We start from the raw sequence: 24,927 nt of genomic DNA, 5'->3' as shown, positions 1-24,927 counted from the left end.
TTATAAGCTAGAATTGCCATTTGTTTCCTTGTGGTATCTGAAACACAAGAATCTGTAAAATGCTTTGAAGGATGATGGAGGGGAAGAAGGAGAGAGTGTCTCGGGCAGCAAGGACCTGGAGGCAGGCAGTGCGGCACAATCCCTTCTAGACAGGCTCCTTGCCTTGACTCCTTCAGCCAAGCTGGTAACTGAGGGATCACTCCTTCTGGGACATTCTAGGTGGTTAGCAGACATCTGGTGGTGTTTCCCCAAACCCCAACAGACAAGGTGGAAGGGGCCTGGTGAACAGGACCAGATGCCGGCCAAGCTTTCCAAGGACCGTCTATATTCAGCAGCTACTCCTAAGTCTGGACCGTGAAACTCCCGCAGTTCTGTTTTTCTCGGAAAGTCCCCATTTCAGAAGGAGCATGTGTGTACATGTAATTCATGCCCCAAAGCTGTGCACAGATAAAAGGATAATGCAGCTTTCTATTCTGCCCAGCCGCTTCTGGAATCACAGCGAGCTACTGTCTGGGTCCCAGCGGTCAGGGTCAGCAGAGGGGAAGGCCGGGGTGAGATCCAGGAATGATGTTCTACGAGGAAGCACCGAAGGAAGAGGGCACGGCGGCAGTCCAAAGCTGCCATCATCAGGATGGCGAAGAGCTGTCGCCACACTGCTTCTCCCAAAAAGTCACCGGTTTTCCCTCCGTGGGAAAGACCGTGTTTGTCGGCGACTGCTACAGCAGGGGACTGCACAGGAACAAGAGGAGGCTCAGAAGAGCTGGTGTAGGAGGTGCCACCAAGTGGACTCTGCAGCTGGCATGACCCCTAAGCCAGGGCAGCTGGTGGGCTTCAGAGCACCCCGCCCGCAGGAAGCCCCCCCATCAGCAGAGTGAGGTTCAGCGCGCAGAACCCTAAGCCTTCTCAGAGCGGCCCAAGGGCTCTACCAACGCTGAAGATGAAGCCAGCCCGAGAAACGGGACCCCCAGATGCCACCGACCCCAGGGCTCCATTCAAGACGCCACATTCCCAAGCGTTTCATTGCCTAAGAAAAGGTAGAAAAATCACAACTAGGCAGGATAAAACAAAGCCGGTCTCTTCAAAACAGGACGAAGCAAAAACTATTCCCATTGGGTGAAAAAGGCGGTATTTTTGCAGCAGGATGACAGACAAAATTTTAGCCCATGGCTCCAAAGAGGAACTACCCGTCCTGGGATATCCCATATTCACAGTGAAAGGGAAACGTCACTCGACATCACTCGCTACGGAGACGGAGAGATGATGAGTGAGGGCAGTGATTCTGAAAACGTTCCCCTTCAGCCGCCATGCGGATAACCTACCGCTGGGGCGCTCTACGGTCACCCGTGGTGTCTACTGGGCTTCTAGTCAAGGGCTCTGGGACTTAGGCCGCTGGAAGCCAGGGTCCTTGGTTGGTGCGGAATTCAGAGGTCGCCTCCGCTTCTAGGATTGTGGTGTGCAGAGGGACTTGGGTGGGATACAGGGTCTACTGTGAAGTCTCACTAAAATCCTCTTCTTAATCCTGGTGGTTGTTGAGGGAGGCAACCCCATGTTGGGGGGCAGTCCTGTACACTGAGCAGGACCCCGACCTCTACCCCCCCAGGTGCCAGCATCACTCCCAGTTGTGAACACCAAAAATGTCTCCAGAGACTGCCAGATGTCTCTTGGGGGACAAAAACAGCCTCCGGTTGGGGACCATAGGTGTAAAGAAATCACTCTCTTGCTTCCAAGCCCTTTTCTTAAAAAGCACAGTATTTCTAACTCAAAACGCTAAGTCAATTTAAAAGAAACTTTGAGCCAGGATTTCAAACTAAAAGAGAACACAGAGGGGCACCCGGGTGGCTCAGTCGGTGGAGCGTCTGCCTTCCAGGATCTCGGGGTCCTGGGATCGAGCCCCGCGTCGGGCTTCCTGCTCAGTGAAGAGCCTGCTTCTCCTTCTCCCTCTGCCCCTCCCTGCTGCTCATGTTCTGTCTCTCAAAAATAAAAAATGAAAATCTTTAAAAGAGAACACAGATAATTTTGACTAGGAAAAGAAGAGTTCATTTAGTCGTCCTGACAGTTCCTGCATTTAGTCACATGCATACATTTGAATGCTGGACAGTACTTATAGGAAAGTTTGAAATGGGAAGAATTATAAAGTATATACCCCTTGTTGAAACAGTCCTTGTATTATTGATATGTCCATTTTTGAATTCTCATCCATGGTTGAAACCAGAGGAGCAACCCGTTCCTGGGCAAATTTTTTAACTGTAGGGGGAAAAAATACTGTTAAGTCTTTACTCTTTTAATAGGATAGGTTTTACTTTTTTTTCAAAAAAAAAAAAAAATTTTTTTTTAAATTAATGTGAAAAAAATTCCATTTACAAACTGAGGTGAACACACCCCCTAGGCCCGTCATGGGATTTCACACCAGACCCAGCTGGTGACCAGAGGGATCCGGAGGGCACACTGGGCCGGGTACTCACCAGCATCCTTTATCATTATCTCCTCATCTGTAAACATCTGCAGCGGAGCACAGAACAGCCCAGGGTTTATTGTACTGAGGAGAGCTTCTGACTGGGAAGACTTTAGGACATGGGGTGGAGTTTTCCAAGAAGACAGGCAAGTTGGGAAGTTTCTTCTTAGCTGTGGGAACAGTCCCATGGAACAGGGGACACACACACCCCAAAAGTAAAGAGAAGTAGGTGAACATCGGTTTCTTCGGAATTAACTTTATAACCCCTTCTTACCTCTTGTGTCACCAAAAGAGGAGTGGAAGCTCTCACATTTTAAAATTCACTGTCTTGTGAACAAAAACACAATTCCTTTTTAACATTATGTCCTTTATCCAAGCAATAAGCTCTTCTAACTCAACAAATTTCCCAGAGCATTACCTTTTACCCTCAGGCAAACAGAACTTTGGGGGTGGGGGGGATGGGTGAGCCCGGTGGCGGGTATGAGGAGGGCACGGACTGCACAGAGCACGGGCTGTTACACACAAACAATGAATCTTGGAACACTGTTTCAAGAACTAATGATGTACGCTATGGTGACTAACACAATAAAAAAAAAAAAAGAAAAGAAAAGAAAACAAAACTTTCTAGGTGGAACTCTTTCTTTCTTTAAAGATTTATTTATTTATTGGGGGGGGCAGAGTGAGAGAAAGAATCTTCAGCAGACTCTGTACTGAGCACGGAGCCCCACCTGGGGCTCGATCCCCCAACCCTGAGACCATGACCTGAGCCGAAATCATGAGTCAGAGGTTCAACTGACTGTGCCACGCAGGTGCCCCAGAACTCCTTCTCAAAATGTCGCATTTCATGGACTTCTTTGGAGGGGAACCCGAATGTAATAACAGTATGGGGGGGACCATGGCAAAGAGCGTCATCAAGTGGCGCGGGAACAGGTGAGGGTGTGGGAGCTGTCCTGACCTGTCCAGGGTGGCTGCAGACACCAGGGCTCTCCTGGTTCTCCTGACTAGTTCTGTTTCAGCTTCTCATCAGTAAGAGATGGTACAGCATCGGGGTTAAGGAAACAGGCTCTGCGGGCTGAAAGAACTAGTTTGCAATCTGGCATCTGGTATTTAGCAGCCAAGTGAACTGGGGCCAATGATTTCAACCTCAGGTAATACCTCTCTGTCTGTTTCTTACCCTGAAACATGTAGACCATCATCTTGAGTTTTGTGAGGACTAATGCGGTAACCCATGCCATGAAGGGTTTGGTAAGGCATCGGCTGGCTGTACAGCAAGAGCTTGGCAGATGGTCATGACTTCCTACTGGGACCTGGGAGAACACAGGGTGGCGGTCCTAATGGAGGCAGTCCCAGCCGCCGCCGCAGAGTCAAACTGGAAGGGGAACTCTTCCAGCCATGGGCGTGTCCCCCTGCTGCTACGTCCCTGATGCTTCAAACCTGCCAACTGCTGTTCAAACAATGGATTTACTCCCATTTCGTTGAAAAAAGAAACCATCCCATTTGAAATGCTTGCTGTATTCTTCCAATTTTATTTTGTAGAATTTTATTACAGGGGAAACAAACAAGTTATTAGTCTTTGTAGGTTCACTAAAAACAGGCTAAGTGAAAGATGCCAGCTAACCAAATATCACATGTTCTAGAATCCTATCTATATAAATTTTCGGAAAAGACTAAGCCACAGAGATAGAAACTATAGCAGTTGTCTGATGCTGGTGTTGGGGGTGGGGGAGACGGTTCTACAATTCCGTAAATGAACAGCAAAGCATTTCATTATACACTTTAAAAGAATGAATTTTACGGTATGTAAATTCTACTTCAATAAAGCTGCTGGGAAAAAAAAAAGAATTAATGTTTTCCTTTCATTCAACAAGATTTAAAAACAAGCATTCTGGGCATCTGACAATTGCCTGAGAGTGCAGGATACCAGGGGGAATTCTATAAGGCTCAAGGAACAGGGAACAGGCAAGAGTAAAGCCAAGTTTTGCAGAATTAAAAACCATACATGGTGTTAAAAAAAGAAAAAAAAAAGCAAATATAACAGTATACTGCAATATATTTTTTCTCAATAGTTTTGCTTACACATGGAAACGCTTATTGATAAAAAAAAAAAAAAAACAAAAGAAAACATGAGTCACTATGTTTGAAACCGCTGTTGATCTTTCCCACACTTGGTTTTGTGGTTAATGTGCCCAGGAGTCTGTGTACTCTGCTCCAGATTCAGAAGTGAAAACAAACATTGGCCAGTTAGAAGAAAAATGTGTGTCTCTCAATTTTGTAATTAATTTTGTTTTGTTTGCAGAAGTAGGAGGCAGATAGTTCAGGGCAAAGTTGTATGGAACATTTTCACCTTGTTAAGACACCTGGTTGGGCAAGGAACACTTTGGACCAGAAGGAAGGAAGGTAGTAATGTCTTCTCCTCAACGAAACAGATGGAAGAACCACGGCTAAGGAGGAAGGAGGCAAGAAATGGAGGTGCACAGGGGCTTTAGGACTTTAGGAGGTGAGCAGTGGTGCTAAGAAGCATCAGGACAGAATGTGATCAGTACGGAAGGCACCAAGGACAGATGGGCCTGGGCGACGGGGGGGTTACCGAGAAGGAGGCGGTGGGTGGGCAAGTCCTGCATGGGGCCCTCCACAGACTTAGGAATTCGTGAGACAAGGAGCCAACTAATCTCCTCCACAAAACGATCAGGAAACTAGCCGGTTACATTTGCAAACTCCAACACGTTGCCCTCCATTATTCTTTCTAGGGGAGATTATTTACTTCACGAGACTCCCCTACAGAGTTCGTCTCTCTGAGTCAACCTATCACCTTTGTACTGAGTTTCACAGAAAGCCCACCACGGAGAAACCCGGGAAGCCAGCAGGTATGATGATAATACCCAGCTGTTCCTGCTTGACACTGCTGTGACTAAAAATTGCTAAAAAAACCTGCTACTTAGTCTAAAAATTGTGTATGACTGTTGGACACATAACAATTACTTTATTTTATTTCTTTTAAAGATTCTATGTATTCATTTAGAAAGAGTGAGAGAGAGGCAGAGAGAAGCCCAAGCAGACTCCACGCTGAGTGTAGAGCCTGAGGCAGGACTCGATCTCACAACCCTGAGATCATGACCCGAGCTGAAATCAAGAGCTGGATGCTTAACTGACTGAGCCACCCAGGTGCCCTGACACATAAGAATTATTTTAGACTCAGGAGACCACAGAGGTGAATGTGCTTTACAAAGTGGGTAGTGGCGTTAGGGAGTCAGGGTGAGCTTACATATAATACAGCGGCTATACCCTAAGCAGATGGGATCCCTTTTAACCAAACGTTACAACTGAACGTTATGTCCTATCCTTTCGGGCAGAAAAAAAAAAACAATGTTCCTTTTAGTAGGACAGTCTTTAATAAAGGAAACATTTCCCTGCCTAGCCTTTAAACCCACAGTCTGAGGTTTCAATGATGATTTTCAACCGTCCCTGCCCCTCGGTGTTGACCTCAGCCTCTGCAGCGCTGGGATCCACTCCATCAAAATGATTTTCCACAGTTATAACCCTTTGCACCACATCATCACATTTTTTTGTATAGAGCAGCAATCGCTACTTGAGTGGAATCCTAGTTATTTATGCCTTGCCAAGTACTTCTTGTAGCTCCAGTCTGATCTGTTTCTGACTCAACGGACCAGAGTTCTGCTGCCCTTACTAGTACTGATGATCAAACCTGGGGTCTGCGAACTCCAGGCTCGCAGTGAACTCCAGTGAAGCCTGTGAATTTCGGTGGGGGAAATTATATCTTTATTTCACTAACCTCTAACCTAAGTCAAACATTTCCTTCAGTCGCGAAACGGAGGCCCCAAGTTACATGTTGTCTGCGACTGTCACGGAGAGAAATTACAGGTATTTTTATATCAAATAACAGCTGGTGCACAGATCTTGAGGCACCTCCCGACTTCAAACCTGCTGACCTGTTACCAGATCTTATTAAAGAAACACTTATTACTATTATCACAATTAAAAACATTTTTATGGCTTTTTATAACTGGGTTCCTTTGTAATCCTGCATAGTTTATGCCTTTTAAAACGTTTTAAGAAAGGGTCTATTAAACTTCACTATATTGCTGGATACCTTTCCTCCACAGCACACAAAACGGTAAAGAACCCCGGACTGCTGAATGTTCTGGTAGATTTTTTGCTAAACTCATTAAGCTTAGCTGTTGGGAGTCATAACCCTTCTCCATTATGTCCCAGCATAATGGAATATCCTTCCAAACATCCTTTGAGTGCCTTAAGTCTACAGGCTTTTACGATGCCCGAAAGGTAAAACAGGACACAGGAGAGAAGTCTGCTGACCTGCAAAGTCCCTCTTAGACTTTTCCAAAGGAAATGTTCTGATAGAACACAGAGGGCTCCACCTTAAATGCCTATACTACTCAGGGGTTCCTACCAGATGTGCCCTCCTGGGTCTCTCTTCTGCATGTGTGCACTAAGGCGTGGTCTTTCCCCCTTTGATTCCATCCCAGCACTCCAGAGTTCACGTTATCTTGTCTTCTTTTCTTACTAGTAACTTTTTTTAAAAGTTTTTTTTAAAGATTTTATTTATTGTATTTATTTGACAGACAGAGATCACAAGCAGGCAGAGAGGCAGGCAGAGAGAGAGGAGGAAGCAGGCTCCCCGCTGAGCAAGAAGCCCGATGTGGGACTCCATCCCAGGACCCTGGGATCACAACCTAAGCTGAAGGCAGACGCTTCACCGACTGAGCGCCCCAGGTACCCCCTCACTGGTAACTTTCTGGTGGTGAGAATCTTGGCTCTCACGATCTAGGATGACTTCCCTGTGCGAAGCTAGGGCACACGTACAGCCATCTCAGCAGTGCTACCCGTGCCGCTCTGAGAACAGATTTACCTGTCACGGTGCGGTGCTCATGTACAGCTCTTTTCATCTGTGGCCTTGGGGTACCTGTCAAAACACTGTTTCTGCACCTTCTTCTTCCCTACCCCCTTTGTGGGGTGATGTGTCTCCTGTGATAATTGTGGGACCAACTGTAATGTGTGGGGTTTCTTCTCTCTCCTGCACCAACAATCTATTCTCCCACACCCGCCGGGTGTCCTTCCATTCAACCCAATTCCGACTCTATCTACCTAGAGATGGCATCGGGTCCCACAGGTCAAGGGGCCCCTGGTCCACTTCACAGCGCAGTGGCAAGCCCAGGCTGCCCCCCATGCTTCAGACCCAGGGGCTACAAGACTACAGGTTCCTACCACCTGCTCCTCGGGGGTAGTCTTGTTCAGTCTACTAGAGAAGCTCACAGAACGGAGATTATTTGCTGGATTACTGGTTTATTATCAAAGGATAGACCTCAGGAACAGCCAGCAAAGAGAGGCACAGGGCCAGGTTGGGGGAAAGGGAGTGGAGCTTCCATACCGTCTGCTCCGGGCACCCCTCTCCCAGCATCTCCCTGAGGGTGTTTATGGAGGCCAGATTGATTACATCACTGGCTGGCGGCAAGGAATTCAACCGGTAGCTCCTCTTCCTTCCCAGGAGGCTGGAGGGTCAAACTGTAAGGTCCTCTGATCATATGGTTGGCCGCCCGCACCCTGCCCCCACCCTTGGTTGCAGTCCAGAGGTCACCTCATTAGCATAAACCCAAGTGACTGGAAGGGGGTACCCAAGGGCACAACATGGTACAATGAGTACAACAAGGTACCCATTTCACCTTCAAGGTTCTCAGAGGACTTCAGGAACTGCAAACAAGAGACCAAATGTTTTGGGGCGCCTGGGTGGCTCAGTCCGTGAAGCAGCTGCCTTCAGCTTGGGTGATGATCCTGGGGTCTTGGGATTGAGCCCCAGGCAGGGCGCCCTGCTCAGCGGGGAACCTGCTTCTCCCTCTGCCTCTGCCGTCCCTTCCTGTTTTGCCCACCCCCCCCCCAAACCAAGAAACCCTAAAAAAAAAAAAAAAAGGAGACCAAATATTTAAATATTTTAACCAAAGATGCTCTCTGCTCTGATTGCCCAGAAAACTCCCAAGGTTTGGGGAGCTGTGAGCCGAGAACCCTGAAGAAGACCCAGTATATATTTATTACAAATCTCAGTATCACTACTGGAAAGCAGTTAAGAGTCATCAGCCATAGCGGCTTTCCATCTCCCCCTTATATCTGGTTTGATTTTACTTTTATACATAAAATAAAATAGATTCTTTGTGGCATAGGCTTTAAAGGGCTTTGACAAAGGCACAGAGCTGTGTGCGCACCTCCCCCGCTCACACCACCCAGCACTTCCATGGCTCCCAGATTCCTGGCGCTGTCCCTCTGCCATCAAGTCTGTCTCCTGCACTTCCGCTCATGACTCTAGCCATGACCACATACGGGACATGGTCAGGAGACACAGACGCGCACGTGGCCTCATTCAACTATAAATTCTTCGTCACTGACCTCCGCTTACACCCTTTCCCATTCTCTAAAATGATTACAGGATCCCAAACCCCCCAAAGCTTCACCCCTTACTGTCAGCCAATGACTCACCTTCTATGGCAAACATAAATGCCAACAAATGGGAGTGACCTCAGCTTGCTGCCACCAAACCCACTTGGTGTCCTCATCCTTCTCCGCTCCTGGGACAATATAAATGACGTCCCCCCTCTTAAGAAAGGCCTGTGCTCGGACGCCTGGGGGACTCAGTTGGTTAAGCGTCTGCCTTGGGCTCAGATCATGATCTCGGGTACCTGGGATCCAGTCCTACTGGGGACTCCCTGCTCAGTGGGGAGCCTGCTTCCTCCCTCTCTCTTCCTCTCTCAAATAAATAAAATCTTTAAAAAAAAAAAAAAGGCCCGTCCCTCTGGCTCCCTACGTGTCGCACCCCCTCACCTCTGCAGGACCCTCAGCCCTCCCCTTGGGCGGCTCACATTCTCAGCGTGTTAATCCCCCTCGACTGTCCTCCACCTCGGTACCGGCCTCCCTCTCCGCCCCTGCAGAGCACACGCTGCTGAAGCCGCGCCGTCCTCACCCTCCAGGCCTCCTGAGCGCCCCCGACCAGTGGCCAGCCCCCTCCCCGCAGGGGCTCCACCAGCTCTCCGAGCTTTTCGGGCTCCGGCCCGCCTGCTCTCCACAGACGGAGTTCAGGTGGGCACCTCCTCCTCCTTCCAAAGGCTCTCTCCTCCTTTCCGTCCCGTTCTCTCCCGCCAGTCTTGGTCTCCTGCTCTAGCTTTGCCCCCACCATCTGACCCTCGAGTGCTGAGGATGTTTGACAAAGACGCTCGCCCTAAGCCAAATGTGAGTCAGCTCCTGAGTCTCTCTAACTAGGCCCTGATCTTAGGCACCGTCCTCGGGCACTGCCCTTGGGCTGCTTAGTTCAGTTCTGGCGAGAACCCTGCTGGGTCAGCCTCAGGAAAACACCAGCCCTCGGTATCTGATCGCGTGGTCTGCCTCCAGCAAGAATCCTGGTGAGTGTGAATGAATCTAGCAAGTGCTGGAGAGGGAGACCTTTTTCTACTCTTCAGGGTCCTTCTGGCTGGCTGAAGACTCCAGTTGAGAAGAGACAGATTAACAGGAGAAAATCAAACTGAATGGCACAAGCACAGGCAGTCCACAGAGACATGGCAACTGCGAAGACAGGCAACACGGTGTTTCTGTGAGCTAAGGAGGGGCAGACGGCCGGGGCCCGAAGTGGAGAAGACCATTCGCAGGAAGGAGGAGGAAGATGTTTGGAAAACAAAAGATAGCCTTTTTTCTTTCTTTTTTTCTGGTGAGCTCTACACCCAAGACCAAGAGTCACATGCTCTACTGACTTAGCCAGCCAGGCACCCCACAGGTTACTCTACTATGTACTCTTGATAGCTCTCTTCCTGGTACAAGCAGGCAGGTGAGGGGGAGGTAGAGAGCTTTTCCTGAACCTGCTGGGTTTTGGTTGCTTTTAACTCATAATAATGTTCATGCCAAGGTGGTCCATGTTCGGGTGGCCTGCCCCCAGCCTCGCCCTCAACCCCCCCCCCCCCCCAAGAATCTCGCTTAACCCTGTCGTTCCTTCTTAGTGATTTTCTATCCCGACTTGTTCGCTAGAAATCTCCATTTGTCCTTGTTGTACTTTGGTACTGAGCTTGATCTCACCTCCCTACTGCAAAAATCCCATGCAGAAGCCCCTCCTTGAATCAAGTCTTCCTTATCGTCTTTAACACAGGTCATGAATAATTTTTCTTTAAGTGGGAAGAAACTCTCCTGCTCTGCGGGTTGAGTGTAAAAACAGGTCTAATCACTACTTAAGTGACAGTCCAGACCAAGGCCCAGCAATTCTCCTTTCGTTCACACGCATGAGTACACGCTTGCAAACAATGCAGTGAAATTTACAAAGGTGACAAATTAAAAATCCAATTTCTGTCAACAAAGGAATGCGTAAGTTGTAATTGCATTCTGAAGAGGAGAAGAATTTGCCACGGCAAAAATGTGTCTGTTTGCCAGAAGGATTTTCTCGAGCTGGTTATTTGTAAGAAACAGCAGGGCAGCTCTGGAAACTGAGAACACGTCAGTCATACTTCTGCGGGAGGTGTTACTGCTCTACGTGTGTAAGAGAGATCTCCCTGTGTAAGCACGTCTTCCTCTCTGTGCCAGAACAGGTGACCAGATCCCTAGAAAAGGCAAGGACATAAACCTGCATAACCACCCCACCCTTATTTACTGTGCTTTTCCTGGCAATCTCCCATAAACGTACCAGCGTTTGTATTTAGCTGGTAACAGTATTTAAGGGGATGGTGGCTTGGGCCATTTCAGAATCACTCCGTTTTCCTGGGTTTCTCCCATTCATACATAAGGTGTACAGGTTACTAAATTTGTTTGTAATTTTCTCCCCTGTTAATCTGTCTTTTATGACAGAGGAATCTGAGCCAAGAACGTAGGAGGGTATAGTGCAGAATATTTTTTCCTCCCCTATAAGTCAACAGAATACTGTAGAGCACTTCAAGTGAACTGGGGAGCTGCATATATCAACACGGAAAAACCTTGAAAATATAATATTGAGTTAACAAAGCAATTTGCAAAAGGATTTGTTTGGGATGATAGCATTTATGGATACTTTAAAAACACACCAAATGATAGTATATATTCTTAGGGAGACACAGAGATGCAGTAAAAGTTTAAAAACATGAACAAGAAGCACACGCCACAGAGTCAGGATTATGGTTCCCTCTGCAGGAGGAGTGGAAGTAGAAGTATGGGCTTTGTGTAAAGTATTTTCTTTCCTTCCTTCCTTTGATTTTATTTACTTATTTGACCCTGAGCACAAGCAGGGGGAGCAGCAGAGGGAGAGGGGGAAGCAGCCTCTTCCCCTAGCAGAGAGCCTGATGCGGGGCTGGATCCCTGGATCCCAGGACCCCAGGACCATGACACGAGCCGAAGGCAGACGCTTAACCGACTGAGCCACCCAAGCACCCCACGTGTTTTGCTTCTTAAATACAGAACGAAACAAAACAAAAAACCCCAAAACTGTAGCAAAGGTAGGTTGCCAGTTATATTGTTCCCTGCATTTTTTTGTATATTAGAAATATTTTCTAAGAATATTTAATGTTTTGCCTTTCTAAAAGTATGTGTCATTGCCCAAATCATGTCTGCTCTGGATTTCCGAAGTAGGCTCGCCTTTAAAATGCCAGGTATAGGTTTTAGATAGGTGCTCAGCATCACACCGCGGGACAACTTTATGGATTTCTTAAGAACCTAACTGTCAAAAACAGTTACATGTAATTAAACTAAAAAAATGGTTTATTCTGGGAACGTTTACCAACTCTATTAAGATCTTGGAAACAAGTATGTTTAAATCAGGGGTTGCCACTCTTGGTAACTTGGGGCAGCTTCCAGCAAAAGAGAGAGAGTACAGCCCTACCAACTAAGACCCTGATTTAAGAGACCCAAAATGAAGCCTGGGTTTCTGTATTTCTAAAAAGCTTCCCTGGACGATTCTGAGACATAGCCTGGGCTGGAACCTGGCTTACATGCATGACTTGGAGAGTAAAAACTCAACCCCTCTTGCAGCTAAGTTTCAACAGCTCAACCATTTCCTTGTCTGTAGTCGTGACTCGTGAATGTGCCTCCCTGCTTCCCCCTCCCTCCCCACTCTTCCCCCAAAGTGTCTGGCTTTAAAATTTCTTTGTGTTAAACAAGTAACGAGGTTCAAAAAAAACTGTGCCAATCCCAAAGCTGTTGTGCCATCCCGATCCGGCCCACTTCTCAACTTCCCGCACAGGTGACCACTTGATTAGCTTATTACCTTTGTCACATTCTTTATATACAAATCTAAGCAAACAGAAATACATTTCCTTATTTTCCTCCTTGTCCTCTGTGAAAGGAAGCAGCTGGGTGGCTCAGTGGATTAAGCCTCTGCCTTCGGCTCAGGTCATGATCTCAGGGTCCTGAAATCAAGCCCCGAACTGGGCTCTCTGCTCAGCAGGGAGCCTGCTTCCCCCTCTCCCTCTCTGCCTGCCTCTCTGCCTACTTGTGATCTCTCTCTCTCTTTCTGTGTCAAATAAATAAACAAAACATTTAAAAAAAATAATTTCATTATAAATAATGCTGCAACACGGGGGGCCTCCGTGTCACTGTGTCAGCGCATGTCTCAGTTGTGGACAAGGTTACACAAAGCTAAAGGCAACAGAACACGGCAGATCTATACACACCTAGTTGGAGTATGTGTGTATATTTATACACACATAATACATTTCTTGGAAAGAAAACTTTTCCTTTACCTACAGGAAGGGTGTGCAGCGTGGGTGGGAGGGGGCAGCTGGGCACTGACAAGAAACAGATTAACAGCAGAAAAGATAGTTTCTTCATCTAAAATCTGTTTTCCAGAGGCTTCAGTTCACACAGCGTTCCTCGCGACTGCTCAGATGCTTTTCAAGCTCACAATAATAATTTCTGCACCACTTAGGTGGGCTAATTCCTTCAGCCTGTGATACTCATTTCCGGTTCTGGTAACGGCTGTGAAAAGGTAACCACGGGCGGCAGAAGGGTGCTGGTCCCATCTGATCTGATTGATGGTGGGTGGATCTCTCCTTCCAATTGATGTGACTTCCTGGCACCTCATTACGAATTTCAAAATAAGCTTCTGAGAATTCAAAGAACTGCTTCAGTGAGAGACCTCTGACCTGTATGATTTCACTCCCTGGGAACTCTGCCTGTGGCACACACTGGAAGTGGGAATTCTATTTTAGAGAGCATGAATGGAATTCAAAATTCGGATTAAGTGGGGCGCCTGGGTGGCTCAGTGGGTTAGGGCTTCTGCCTTCGCCTCAGATCATGATCCTAGGGTCCTGGGATCGAGCCCCGCATCAGGCTTCCTGCTCACCAGGGAGCCTGCTTCCTCCTCTCTCTCTGCCTACCTCTCTGCCTACGTGTGATCTCTGTCTGTCAAATAAATAAAATCTTTAAAAAAAAAAAAATTCGGATTAAGTGTTCCCGGGTTGTCGTTGGCAGCAGTGAAACCACACTTACTCCCACTGATAAGTGTGAAAGGGTGCCCACTTCCCTAGGGCCTGGCCAGCAGAGCACATTGCTCAACTTTTGGACTTCTGTGTCCATCTAACAGAGGAGAACTGTATCGCAGTGTTCCCATACTGTATTTCTCCTATGAGTTTGCACATCTTTTCATATGTTTAAGAACCATTTGTCGTTCTTTTTCTATTTACGGTTTATTCGTGTCCTTTGCCCATTTTCCTATTCGGTTGTTTTTTCTTCCCTGATTTCCAGGAGTAGGAAATTAATTTTCTAAAACCGGTTTGCCATTTGTCTTCTGACTTCGCTTATACTTGTTTTGTGTTGTCATGCAGAAGTCTGTTGTCAAAATTCTTACTCTTTTTTTGGGAGATGACACCCAGCTTTTAATGAGGATAACATTCCTCACTGTAAGCTAATAAAGGGATCTGCCCTTGCTTATTTTTAGTATTTTATACATTTAATTTTCTAATTTAATAGGCATTTAACACTGGCTAATGACAACAGTTGCATGAATAGATTTCATTTTTTTTTCTAAGTACTCCCCCGCTTTTATTTAGAGTGAGCTCTATGCCCAGTGTGGGGCTGGAACCCATGATCCTGAGATCAAGAGTGGCGTGCTCCAGTGTCTGAGCCAGCCAGGCTCCCCCTAAGTCCTTTTTGATTTCCAAGTCCATAAAAATCATATAATGATTCTACAGCTAGATAAAGTGCTCACCCTTGGTAGACAGACCTTGATGGTATTTTTCATGTCCTTTTGCACTATTAAGAAAGAAACAAGTGTTTTTAACCAAGTAAATCTGAAGATCTAACTGGCTTTGCCCAACAATCATGAATGGGCAGCATCCCATCTAGCAAGCAGAGGGGAGAGCCACCGAGCTAAACAACAGAAAGGTTTTCAAGGCAGAGAAGACATTAAAAAAAGAAGAAAGTAATTTGTTATCAAGGAATGCACTGTTTAGGCAAGGCTGCCCTCCCTCCTAAGGGGAGCTGAAGGGGTCTCTCAGTACCTTTCCTAGTTGGACCAGGAAATTCCAAGTTGACCCATTAAAGGTTACATTCTTGGGGAAACAATTAAGTTAGGTGTTAACTCTTGGTCTCCGCCTTGGGGCCCTTAACCTAAACCATACCATTTTGGGCCTCCGGTTTTCTCTTTCACAGTACTGATTCAACTTTACAGACCCAGAAAAGATAAAATAATATTATTTTATGATGTAATTAAATATGTATAATCCATTAAAAAAGGATCTTTTCACTGTCAACAACCAGAATCCCTCTCCTTCTGATCCTGCTGGAAACTAAAAAACATTTTAAGAGCAAATCAACGCAGTGAGAGATGATCAGATTGGTTAAAATAAAAAAAGTCATAGTGACATTGCCAACCAATGGCAAGAATGAGGCAGAAGTAGCTCTCACACGCCACGGCCACCGGGCACAGGAGACAGGACTGCCTGGAAACCTGGCCAGCAGTTTCACACAACTGTGCACTTCCCGTGTGTCCCTGCATTCCTGAGTACTCACTCAGAGAAATGAGCACTGCAAGTTTGAAGAAAAGCCTGCGCACAGATGTGCAGAGCAGCTTTATTGCTCAGAGCCGAACACAACCCAACTATGTCTTGCGAGGTGAACAGTGACACACAGACAGTGTATGGCTCATGGTGGGGAATCCACTTGGAACCCCAGGGTTGGCAGAAAGGTTGGTTTTAACCTGAAGACATCTGAGATTAACAGATGCAGAAAAAAAGTCTTCTTGGAGTATCCTTCATCTGTCTAAAAGCAGTAGGTTTTGGGAAAGGAGGCTGCCAGAAATCCCTTCTTGGGGGGGTTCATAGAAAGAGTACCAACACCTGTATAGACAAATATTACCAACAACTTTATCTCCTGCCTGCCCTCCTAAAAATCCATGTCTTTCCTAAAAGAAACCTTTTTGTTTTTCCCTTTGAGTCCATTTTTTGCCACTTCCCTTGTCCCTACCAAGGAATGGAAGCCTTTAATCTCAACGTTTGGAAGAGCCAGCTCCTTTTGTTGGGTCCCCCATACAGATGAAATAAACCTTTTCCTTCAGTTAATGTTTATTGTCAGCCTAATTTCCAGACTCCAGCTCCTGAACCCAACAGGGCAGAAGAGATTTCCCTCCTCTAAAGGGGAATATTGCGCAGCAATAAAAGGAACAAACTATTTAGTCGGGAAACAACTTGTTGGCATCTCAGGAGAATCCTGCTGAATGTACAAAGCTAGTCCCAAAGGTTACAGAGCTATGATTTCACTTATCCGACATTCTTTTTATTTTTTAATTATTTTTTAAAGATTTTTGTTCATTTGACAGAGACAAGTAGGCAGAGAGGCAGGCAGAGAGAGAGAGGGAAGCAGGCTCCCCGGTAAGCAGAGAGCCCATGTGAGGCTCCATCCCAGGATCCTGGGATCACAACCTGAGCCCTGAGCCTGAAGGCAGAGGCTTTAACCCACTGAGCCACCCAGGCACCCCATTTATCCAACATTCTTGAGATGATAAAATTATACAGAAGGAGAACAGAAGCACTAGGTCGCCAGGCGCAGGGACGTCATGCAGTTCAACTAGGGGAATGCACGGATGTTTGTGAAGCCGGGAATGTCCTCTGGCTTGACTGTGGATGTGGATACATAAACACACACGTGGGGAAACCTCACAGGACTAAATATATACATTTATAGGTGAAGCTGCAGGTTCCTGAGTAAGTCTGATGGATGGTCTCAATGTTAGTGTCCTGGCTGTGTAACTGTCCTGGAGTTTTTGTAAGATGATACCACTAGCAGACTGGCTGAAGAGTATGCAGGATTCTCTTTGTGTTGCTTCTGACAGCTGCATGAGAATTTATGATTACCTACTGAAAATAAAGTCTTAAAAAATTCTATCGCCACTCCCCCCAAATTAAGTTAAACAGGCTGCTTTAAAATTAGAGAAACCAGGAGCACCTGGGTGGCTCAGTGGGTTAAGCCTCTGCCTTCTGCCCAGGCCATGATCCCAGGGTCCCGGGATCAAGCCCCTCATCGGGCTCTCTGCTCGGCGGGGAGCCTGCTTCCTCCTCTCTCTCTGCCTGCCTCTCTGCTTACTTGTGATCTCTGTCTGTCAAATAAATATATAAATAAAAATCTTAAAATTAGTGAAACCAAATGTCATAGCTTTACATTACAGAAATTCATATGGCTTATGAGAATTTTGTCAACAATTTAGAAGAATGAATAAAAAGCTAAACATCACATCTCTTAAAATTTGCACCTGTTTCTAAAACATATAAATTTAAGACATATTCCAGCAGGAAGTAGTAGTGAAGAGGGGAAGGTCCCTTTTGCCAAGATGTTACATGGTAAGGACAAGGCGGGGAGCCTGGGTCAGTTAAGCATCTGCCTCCAGCTCAGGTGGGACCGAGTCCCACACCAGGCTCCCTGCTCAGTGGGGAGCCTGCTTCTCCCTCCGCCAGCTGCTCCCCCTGCTTGTGCACACGCATGCTCTCTCTCCCTGACCAGTAAATAAATAAAACCTTTTAAAAAGTGAATAAATACAAGGCAAGGTTAAATGCTGATGTGCTTAATTATGCTCACTGCTTGTTATTGCTATAGCTTAATTAACCTAATCAAAATGAAAACAGTGATTTTTGCACTGTTTTTATGCTCCTTGCAGTATGAAGATCACTTTAGTATATAAATAGTTTTGCAGGTTTACTGGACAGTATTTAACACAGAACTTGTAACTGACACAGGGCCCTTTTACGTAATCAGCTGGCCACATTTTTCTTCTACTGCCTCGGGCTCTGTGGTAGGAGGAGGCAGGGCCCTGCAAAGTTGGCTAGTCTTCTGTACAGCAAGGGGAGGAGAGGCAGTGGGGACGGTAAGGAGATTTGCTTCTTAATGCTGCGGTATTGACCATGGCTTCTGGGTTCTTCCGTAGACTAGAAGACGCAATGTTTCTTCCCCACTTTCTCTCTTTCTTTCTTTTTTATTATTTTTAAAGATTTTATTTATTTATTTATTTGACAGACAGAGATCACAAGTAGGCAGAGAGACAAGCACAGAGAGAGGAGGAAGCAGAGAGCCCGATGCAGGGTTGATCCCAGGACCCTGGGATCATGACCTGAGCCTAAGGCAGAGGCTTTAACACCCACTAAACCACCCAGGCGCCCCATCTTCCCCACTTTCTAAAGGAGGATTCTCATCTTTTAGACAGATCTCTTACTGAATTCTAACTAAATCCAGGATATCCATTTTAAGATCTCATTTAAGTACTGCATATCCCACTTCAAATTTTAAGTGGATCCTTTCTCTGCTTTCCTATCCTTGAGCCAAAACTTCTCCACCAGAACAGAACCCCTCTGACCTCTGCTTGCTTTCTCCATAACCAGTAGCTTCTGTGCTAGGAGTTCTCTGGAGCTATTAAAAAGGCAGTCCTTCCCTTCCACCAGTCTGGGGCTCCTCCTTCCAGTATCTACTGGTTCGGAACAATGCCACCACTTTCTAGGAGAAGAATACACAGAGATGGTTGGTCTCAGGAGAGAACAAACTAAAGCAAGATGGGGCCCAGGGCCAGGGCATCAGCATAGAGGAAACCTGTCTGCCTTCATATGGCCCTGGCCAGGTCAGCAACTCTCTTTCCAAAACTATCCCTATTTCTAAAGAAAACTTACAAGACGAAGTTTTTAATGAACTTAAAACATTTTTCTTTAAAGTAGGCTTCATAGAGGGGGCCTGAACCTACTACCCTGAGCTAAAATCAAGAGTCCGATGCTCAATGAACTGCACCACCCAGGCGCCCTTTAAAACAATCTTTAATTGTGTAATTAACTTGGATCCAGCACCTTACCAGGTATGGGAGCTGCCTTCCTTTTGCAGGTAAACCAGGTTAGCAGCAGAGAGAGCAGTTAACACAGAAGTCAAGAGACCTGAGGTTCCAGACACAGAGTTGCACACCTAAATGCCTGCAGGGGCTGGTGGACACTGAAAGGAACGACCCGAGCTTAAGAACCTGAAGCGGTTCTCTCTCCTTAAACAGACTCAGTTCACACCCTGCCTCAATGGGCATTCCAGCATCTCCGAAGGCTAGCCCTGGGTTCCTCTGCAAATCTGAAAACATCCTGCCCCTGCTCCCTAGGGGTTCTTTTCTTTACTCTAGCTGGCTCAAGTTCTGTTGGTACTTTTGCTCCTACAACTGGACTTAAACATCCTTTCCTTCTTTTGCTCCAGTTCTGAATAAAGCCTACTCGTCACAAATCCTCCTCTAAGGGACACCCCACAATAATTCTCTTTGCCTTGCTTGTCTTCAACAGTCCCCCCAAATGGTCTGTGATAGACACCAAAGGCTCAGACCTGTAACTCTGGCTCTGATTCTACTAGTTTCCAGATCCCTCTCCTCCTCAGCTTCCAAAGTGCTTCCAGTCCTAAGTTTAACTGACACTTTTAGAAGTCTGGCATCTAAAGCAGAATGAATCATCTTTCATTCTGTTCCCCCTAAACTGTTTTCCTCCAGACGCCCCAATCTTTGCACATCACTCAACTACTCAATTCAGAAAACATGGTGTCCATCTAATTCCTCCATTTCAAGATGATGACCCAATCTTCTCAAGGCTTCCTTTATGAATGCCCCGTTCAGTGGTTATCACCTTAGCTGAGGGCCTGTCCCCCAACAGGCGAACTTCTGAAGTGGTCTAAGTGGGATCTAACCTCTCAGGTTTCCTCTGCAAGGTACTGCCCGTTTTATCTGCTGAGACTCTTCGGCCAACAGCAGCTCAGGATCTCAGTGGCTCCTGCTGAGATCTTGAAAACCAATTTCTATGGTCAAGAAACTGGGTGGGGCAAATAGTAGGATGAGGCAGTTTTCTCCCAGGTTATAAGGAGAAGGGCCACAGTTTCCCACCCTCGGAGTACACACGGAGCACGGGTCTATACCAGTGGATCTGATAGCGGCACACTTTTGCCCCGAAGGAACGCTGGCAGTACCTGGAGACAGGTTGAGCTGTGGCAGGGGCCAGGGGTGCCCCACATCCTGGGATGCACAGGGCAGCCTCCCACAACAGAGAACGGTCTGGCCTCAGAGGTCGACAGCGCCCAAATTGAGAACCCCTGGTCTAGCACTTAGGAAAGGAGGAGTCAAAGCCATGTAAGCCCAAGGCAAGTCTGGTGAAAGGATCTTGGAAGAAAGGAGAGAGCATCTTAACCGCTGCCAGAGAAGATCATTAGGATTACTTAAGTCTTCTTGGCACTGGAAAGAAAGAAGGCTGGGAAAGAAGGCCCTATTTGCATTGGAAAAAATGCATTTCTGTACTGATGAGTAATAACGTTATGAATGCTTGTGTTTTAGTAGACAAAGGGTTGTTCTCTGGGACTGTGGATAACCCTGTTAGAGCAACTCTCACTGTTGCAGGAACAAGTATGGACATAACCACGACACGTGATAGAGACTCGTCATTTTAACTCATTCCATCAAACTGCGAACTTACCACACAAGCAGTCTTAGAATAATTATTTCTTAAACTAGTGCTGTATATTGCTACGCTATACCTTGGTGCACACAGCTCCCTTGGCCTATAATCTCCAACCCTCTGCTGCTTTCCCTAAACCTAAGCCATCCCTTCTTTTGACGCTCAGTTCCAGCCCCTCCTTCTATAAGCACATCTGTCCATGCTATTTATGTAACACTGGGAATAAATCAAATCTTCTATAGCCTTAATGGCACTTCTTAACACATATACCTTGTCTCTCCAACTAAAAATGTAATTTCCCTGAGGTCAAAGACCATGTTGTAAACATACAGACCCCCAACATTAATCAGAGTACTTTGCACAAAGACACCCCACCCCCTCCTCCTGGAGTTACTAGTAATGGACTCTGCGCATATTAACAGTGAGCGTTTACTGAGTACTTACTAAGCACCAAGGGCCGTTTTAAGCACTTAACATCTAACATCGCCCTAATACTACTGTCCTCCCCACTTTGCAGGAAAAGAAAGAGAAGCAGAACCTCAAGAACCTGTCTTGAGGTTGTCCCGCTATGAGGCAGTGGAGAGGTGCTCTGACTCCAGGGCCTGGATTTACGGCAGGTGAATAATTTCTGCTTATGCACGTACTCAGCTCTCACTGCCCAGATGCCACAGATGTCCAAAAAAGTGCTGTCGGTTTTCTTGAATAACAAAAAGCTGAACAAGATATGTATCTAGTTTAGCAGTTCCAACAACTCAAAGTCCTTTACAGGATTAACCTAACAAGAAAGTATCGCATCAAGAATATTTTTCAAGAATGACCTTTTGTGGGGCACCTGGGTGTGGCTCAGTGGGTTAGTCTCTGCCTTCAGCTCAGGTCATGATCCGAGGGTCCTGGGATCGAGACCTGCATAGGGCTCTCTGCTCAGTGGAGAGCTTGCTTTCCCCTCTTTCTGCCTGCCTCTCTGCCTACTTGTGATCTCTGTCGGTCAAATAAATAAAATAAAAATCCTTAAAAAAAAAAAAAAAAAAAAGAATGACCTTTTGTGAAGTATCAAGTTGCCTAAAATATTTTGGAACCACGGGGTGACCAAGTCAATTCCCTACAAATTGGGTTGTCCAAACATAAGGGACAGGTTTGTTCTGATTTATCTGCAGGGACAACAAAGTCCTTCTGAGAAGGCAAGCGTGGCTGAGTGTCCACGCTGTGACCTTACTGTTGGATGTCAAGGGCACACTGAACACTCACCACCTCCCAGTTCCTCATTGGTGAGATGAAGCCACTACTACCTACTACCTGTCCAATAGGAAAGAGGGCATTGGGTACAGGATATAAAATGCTCTCCCTGGCCTACTGTAAATTCTCACTAAATTCTGCCTTTCCATTTATCTTTTTCTTTTAAAAATTTTTATTTGAGAAAGAGTGAGAGACAGCACCAGTCGGGGAGAGGGAGAAGCAGACCCACAGCTAAGCAGGGAGCCCAGGCAGGACTTGATCCCAGGATCATGACCTGAGCGGAAGGCAGACAGTTAACCTATTGAGCTACCCAGGCACCCCTTTGATCTTTGAGAGGGACCAAAATTGGCCCTACTTCGCAATTCTCTACCCTCCATGCCACCTGCTATGACAGCAATAAACCGAGATCATAGATGATTCTCTACCACCAAGGCTCAAAACCTTCCAAGGCTCTGGACAATCCAAAGGATAAACGCCAGCATTCCTTAAAATGCCCCCCTTTTGTTACAGTGTTTTTCCCAATTCTCTTCTCCTAAAATCTAAACCCAGCTCCCAAAGAGCCTCTTTCTCCCCTAATGGTCCTGATCATTGCTCCCTCCTCCGAACCCACAGGCAGACTGTGGACCCCTGGGATTTGTATGTCTTCATAACAGCAGATTTGTTGGATACAGTTCTAACTTCTCCACTAAAAGAGAAATTTCTAAAAGCTAAGTGTTCAGGGTCTTTAGTGTATCTGCCATGGGACATGATGCCTCACGCATGGCAATAATAAAAGCTAACATTAAATGACATCTGATTCTACACCAGGTACTATTTTATTAATTAATTAATTTATTTGACAGAGAGAGAGAGAGAGATCACAAGTAGGCAGAGAGGCAGGCAGAGAGAGAGGGGGAAGCAGGCTCCCCTGCTGAGCAGAGAGTCTGATGCGGGGCTCGATCCCAGGACTCTGAGATCATGACCTGAGCCGAAGGCAGAGGCTTCACCCACTAAGCCACCCAGGCGCCCCATACATCAGGCACTATTTCTTTTTTTTTTTTTAAAGATTTTATTTATTTATTTGACAGAGAGAGATCACAAGTAGGCAGAGAGGCAGGCAGAGAGAGAGGAAGGGAAGCAGGCCCCCTGCTGAGCAGAGAGCCCGATGCGGGACTCGATCCCAGGACCCTGAGATCATGACCTGAGCCGAAGGCAGCGGCTTAACCCACTGAGCCACCCAGGCGCCCCGAGGCACTATTTTAAAGGCTTCACATCCCCCTATGGTTAGATGCTATTATTCTCCCCCATTTTATAGATCAAGAAACTAAGATCCACAGAGGTAACCTGTCCAAGATTATACTGCTACGAAGTGACACAGCCTGTGCTCAAACCCATGCAATCTGGCTGCAAAACCACATTCTTAACCACGGTGCTAGAGTCACCATCCCATCAATCACATTAGCTAATTAATGTAAATGAGCTTTAAAAAATATGAAAGACAATAAACCCCAATAAATCCAAACAAATCCAAACAAAATCCAAAGAAATCCAAACAAAGTCCAAAACAAATCCAAACGAAATAGGTCTCCACTACCTCTAAGGGAGGGAGGCAGTAGTGCATGAAATTTAGCATCAGACTGGAATTGGAACACCAGCTCTTACCACTTTCTAGCTGAGTGACCCTGAGCAAGTCACATGATTTTTTTTCAGCATCAGCCTCTGTAGCCAACAGATTAAACTACCACTGTGTGGGATGGTTCATAAGAATTAAGTAAGATCAGGGGTGCCTGGGTGGCCCAGCTGGCTAAAAGTCTGCCTTTGGCTCAGGTCATGATCCCAGGGTCCTGGGTTTGAGCCAGGCATCAGGCTCCCTGCTGAGCCTGCTAAGCTCCCTTTTCCCTTTGCCCCCAGCCCCGCTTGTGCTCTTTCGCTCACTCTCCAATAAATAAATAAAGTCTTGAGAAAAAAAAAGAATCAAATGAGATGACACAGGTAGAGCCAAGAACAAGTCTGCCACACAGTATGTGGTCAATGAAGGCTGACTCTAAAAGGAGAGTCAAACTGCAAAGCCCTGGGAATTTTCTTTACTGAACTGTTAAAACAAGTATAAAATAGTACTCACAGTGTCATAAAGGCTTATATCTTTGCAGCAATATCCCAATATGACTTTAGTAATTTTCTTAATACCCCAAGCCCGTAAAACAATCAAATAACATTAACTACTCCTAATTAAGCAAACAAGAGTTCTGCCTCTGGGCATAACACTCACTGAAGGAGCACTCTGAAGAGCCTTTAAAGCAAATGGGAAGAATGAAAACGTTTACAATGAAGCAGAAGTCAAGATGACTAGGAAGTGCCCCATATCCAAATGTGTGCGGGTTTTCTGGAAAGCATGCCCTAGGACAAAAAGCTGGATAGTGGGAATGCTTAATGTGATGAGAAAACCCTGACGAAGTATCAAAGAATCTACAGTTTGGGCCAGTCCCCAGAGCAGAATTGGGTACAACAGGTGGAATGGTAACCCTGGGAAGCAGGTTTCAGCTCAAGTTCAAGGCAGCGGGGCGGGAATGGGCACCCCTGAACCGCGCAGAGCTCACCCATGGAAGATGCTGGGGCTCCAGTAATGAGATAAAGGGCAGAGGGAATTCTTTAACTGGTCGCTAAGTCTGACTAACTCCGAGGTCCCTTCCTAATGTTGGAGATGGGCCGCACAAGACAGGGAAACGCTCTGCTCAGAAAGAGACCGTGTCTGTATTTTAACCATCTTTTCAGTTAAAATTGGGAGTGGGGGTGAAATGTAATAATTGGGGAAACGTGGCAATAGGGAGGTAACATCTCTGCAAAATGCCCCTAAAGATCCTAAACTCCGAGGCTCCCAGGGCCCAGTGGCTCCGATTCCACTCATGGTGCGTGCTCCCGCAAAGAAGCTTCTAGAATAGCTCCCAGCCCCTTTCTCACCAGCTGCTATTGTCAGCCCTCCTAAGAGAAGCGGAGGCCGGCTCCGCCAGAGGCCTGGAGGGAGATGGGAGTCGCGATCAGCCCCGGGTGAAGGGTCTGAGACCGATCCGGCGTAGAGGAGGCTCCCACCCGGGACGTGCAGCGGGCTCCCCGGTCCCGTTATATGAGAAGCCCCCGCCGCCAGTGCCAAGGTCGTCCCCGACTCCTGGGACGCCCGGCGCCAGCGCACTCACCAGCGCGCTGCCACGCAGTAGCCGAGCAGCCGCTCGCTCCATGGGTGCTGCAGACCAAGTCGCTGTGCCAAGCCCAATAAGTCCCTGCTCAGTGCCTCGGGGCCCGGCGGCAGCGCTTTGGGGCGGAGCCAGGGCCTCGTCTCCGCCCCCGCCCCAGCACACCTATCTGGCC

At 46.8% G+C, this 24,927-nt stretch overlaps 1 protein-coding gene across 2 annotated transcripts in view; it reads right to left on the bottom strand.

The window, feature by feature from the left end:
• ACADSB (acyl-CoA dehydrogenase short/branched chain) overlaps nt 1-24,893 on the bottom strand; it is a 40,150-nt gene extending 15,257 nt beyond the window's left edge. Inside the window, exons 1-3 of one of the 2 annotated variants that reach the window (XM_059398751.1) lie at nt 24,756-24,893; nt 2,463-2,622; nt 2,144-2,244 (exon numbers count right to left, since the gene is read on the bottom strand). In XM_059398751.1, coding sequence (XP_059254734.1) covers nt 2,144-2,244; nt 2,463-2,622; nt 24,756-24,797 — 303 coding nt within the window. In that variant the 5' untranslated portion in view covers nt 24,798-24,893. The remainder of the gene's footprint in view (nt 1-2,143; nt 2,245-2,462; nt 2,623-24,755) is intronic. The other variant, XM_059398750.1, reaches the window with a different exon arrangement.
• Between the last annotated feature and the right edge of the window lie 34 nt (nt 24,894-24,927).

Source organism: Mustela nigripes, chromosome 4, assembly GCF_022355385.1.
Source record: "Mustela nigripes isolate SB6536 chromosome 4, MUSNIG.SB6536, whole genome shotgun sequence".
Lineage (NCBI taxonomy): Eukaryota > Metazoa > Chordata > Mammalia > Carnivora > Mustelidae > Mustela > Mustela nigripes.
Note: the sequence above shows the minus strand (reverse complement) of the source record. Positions and strands in the feature narration are given on the sequence as shown.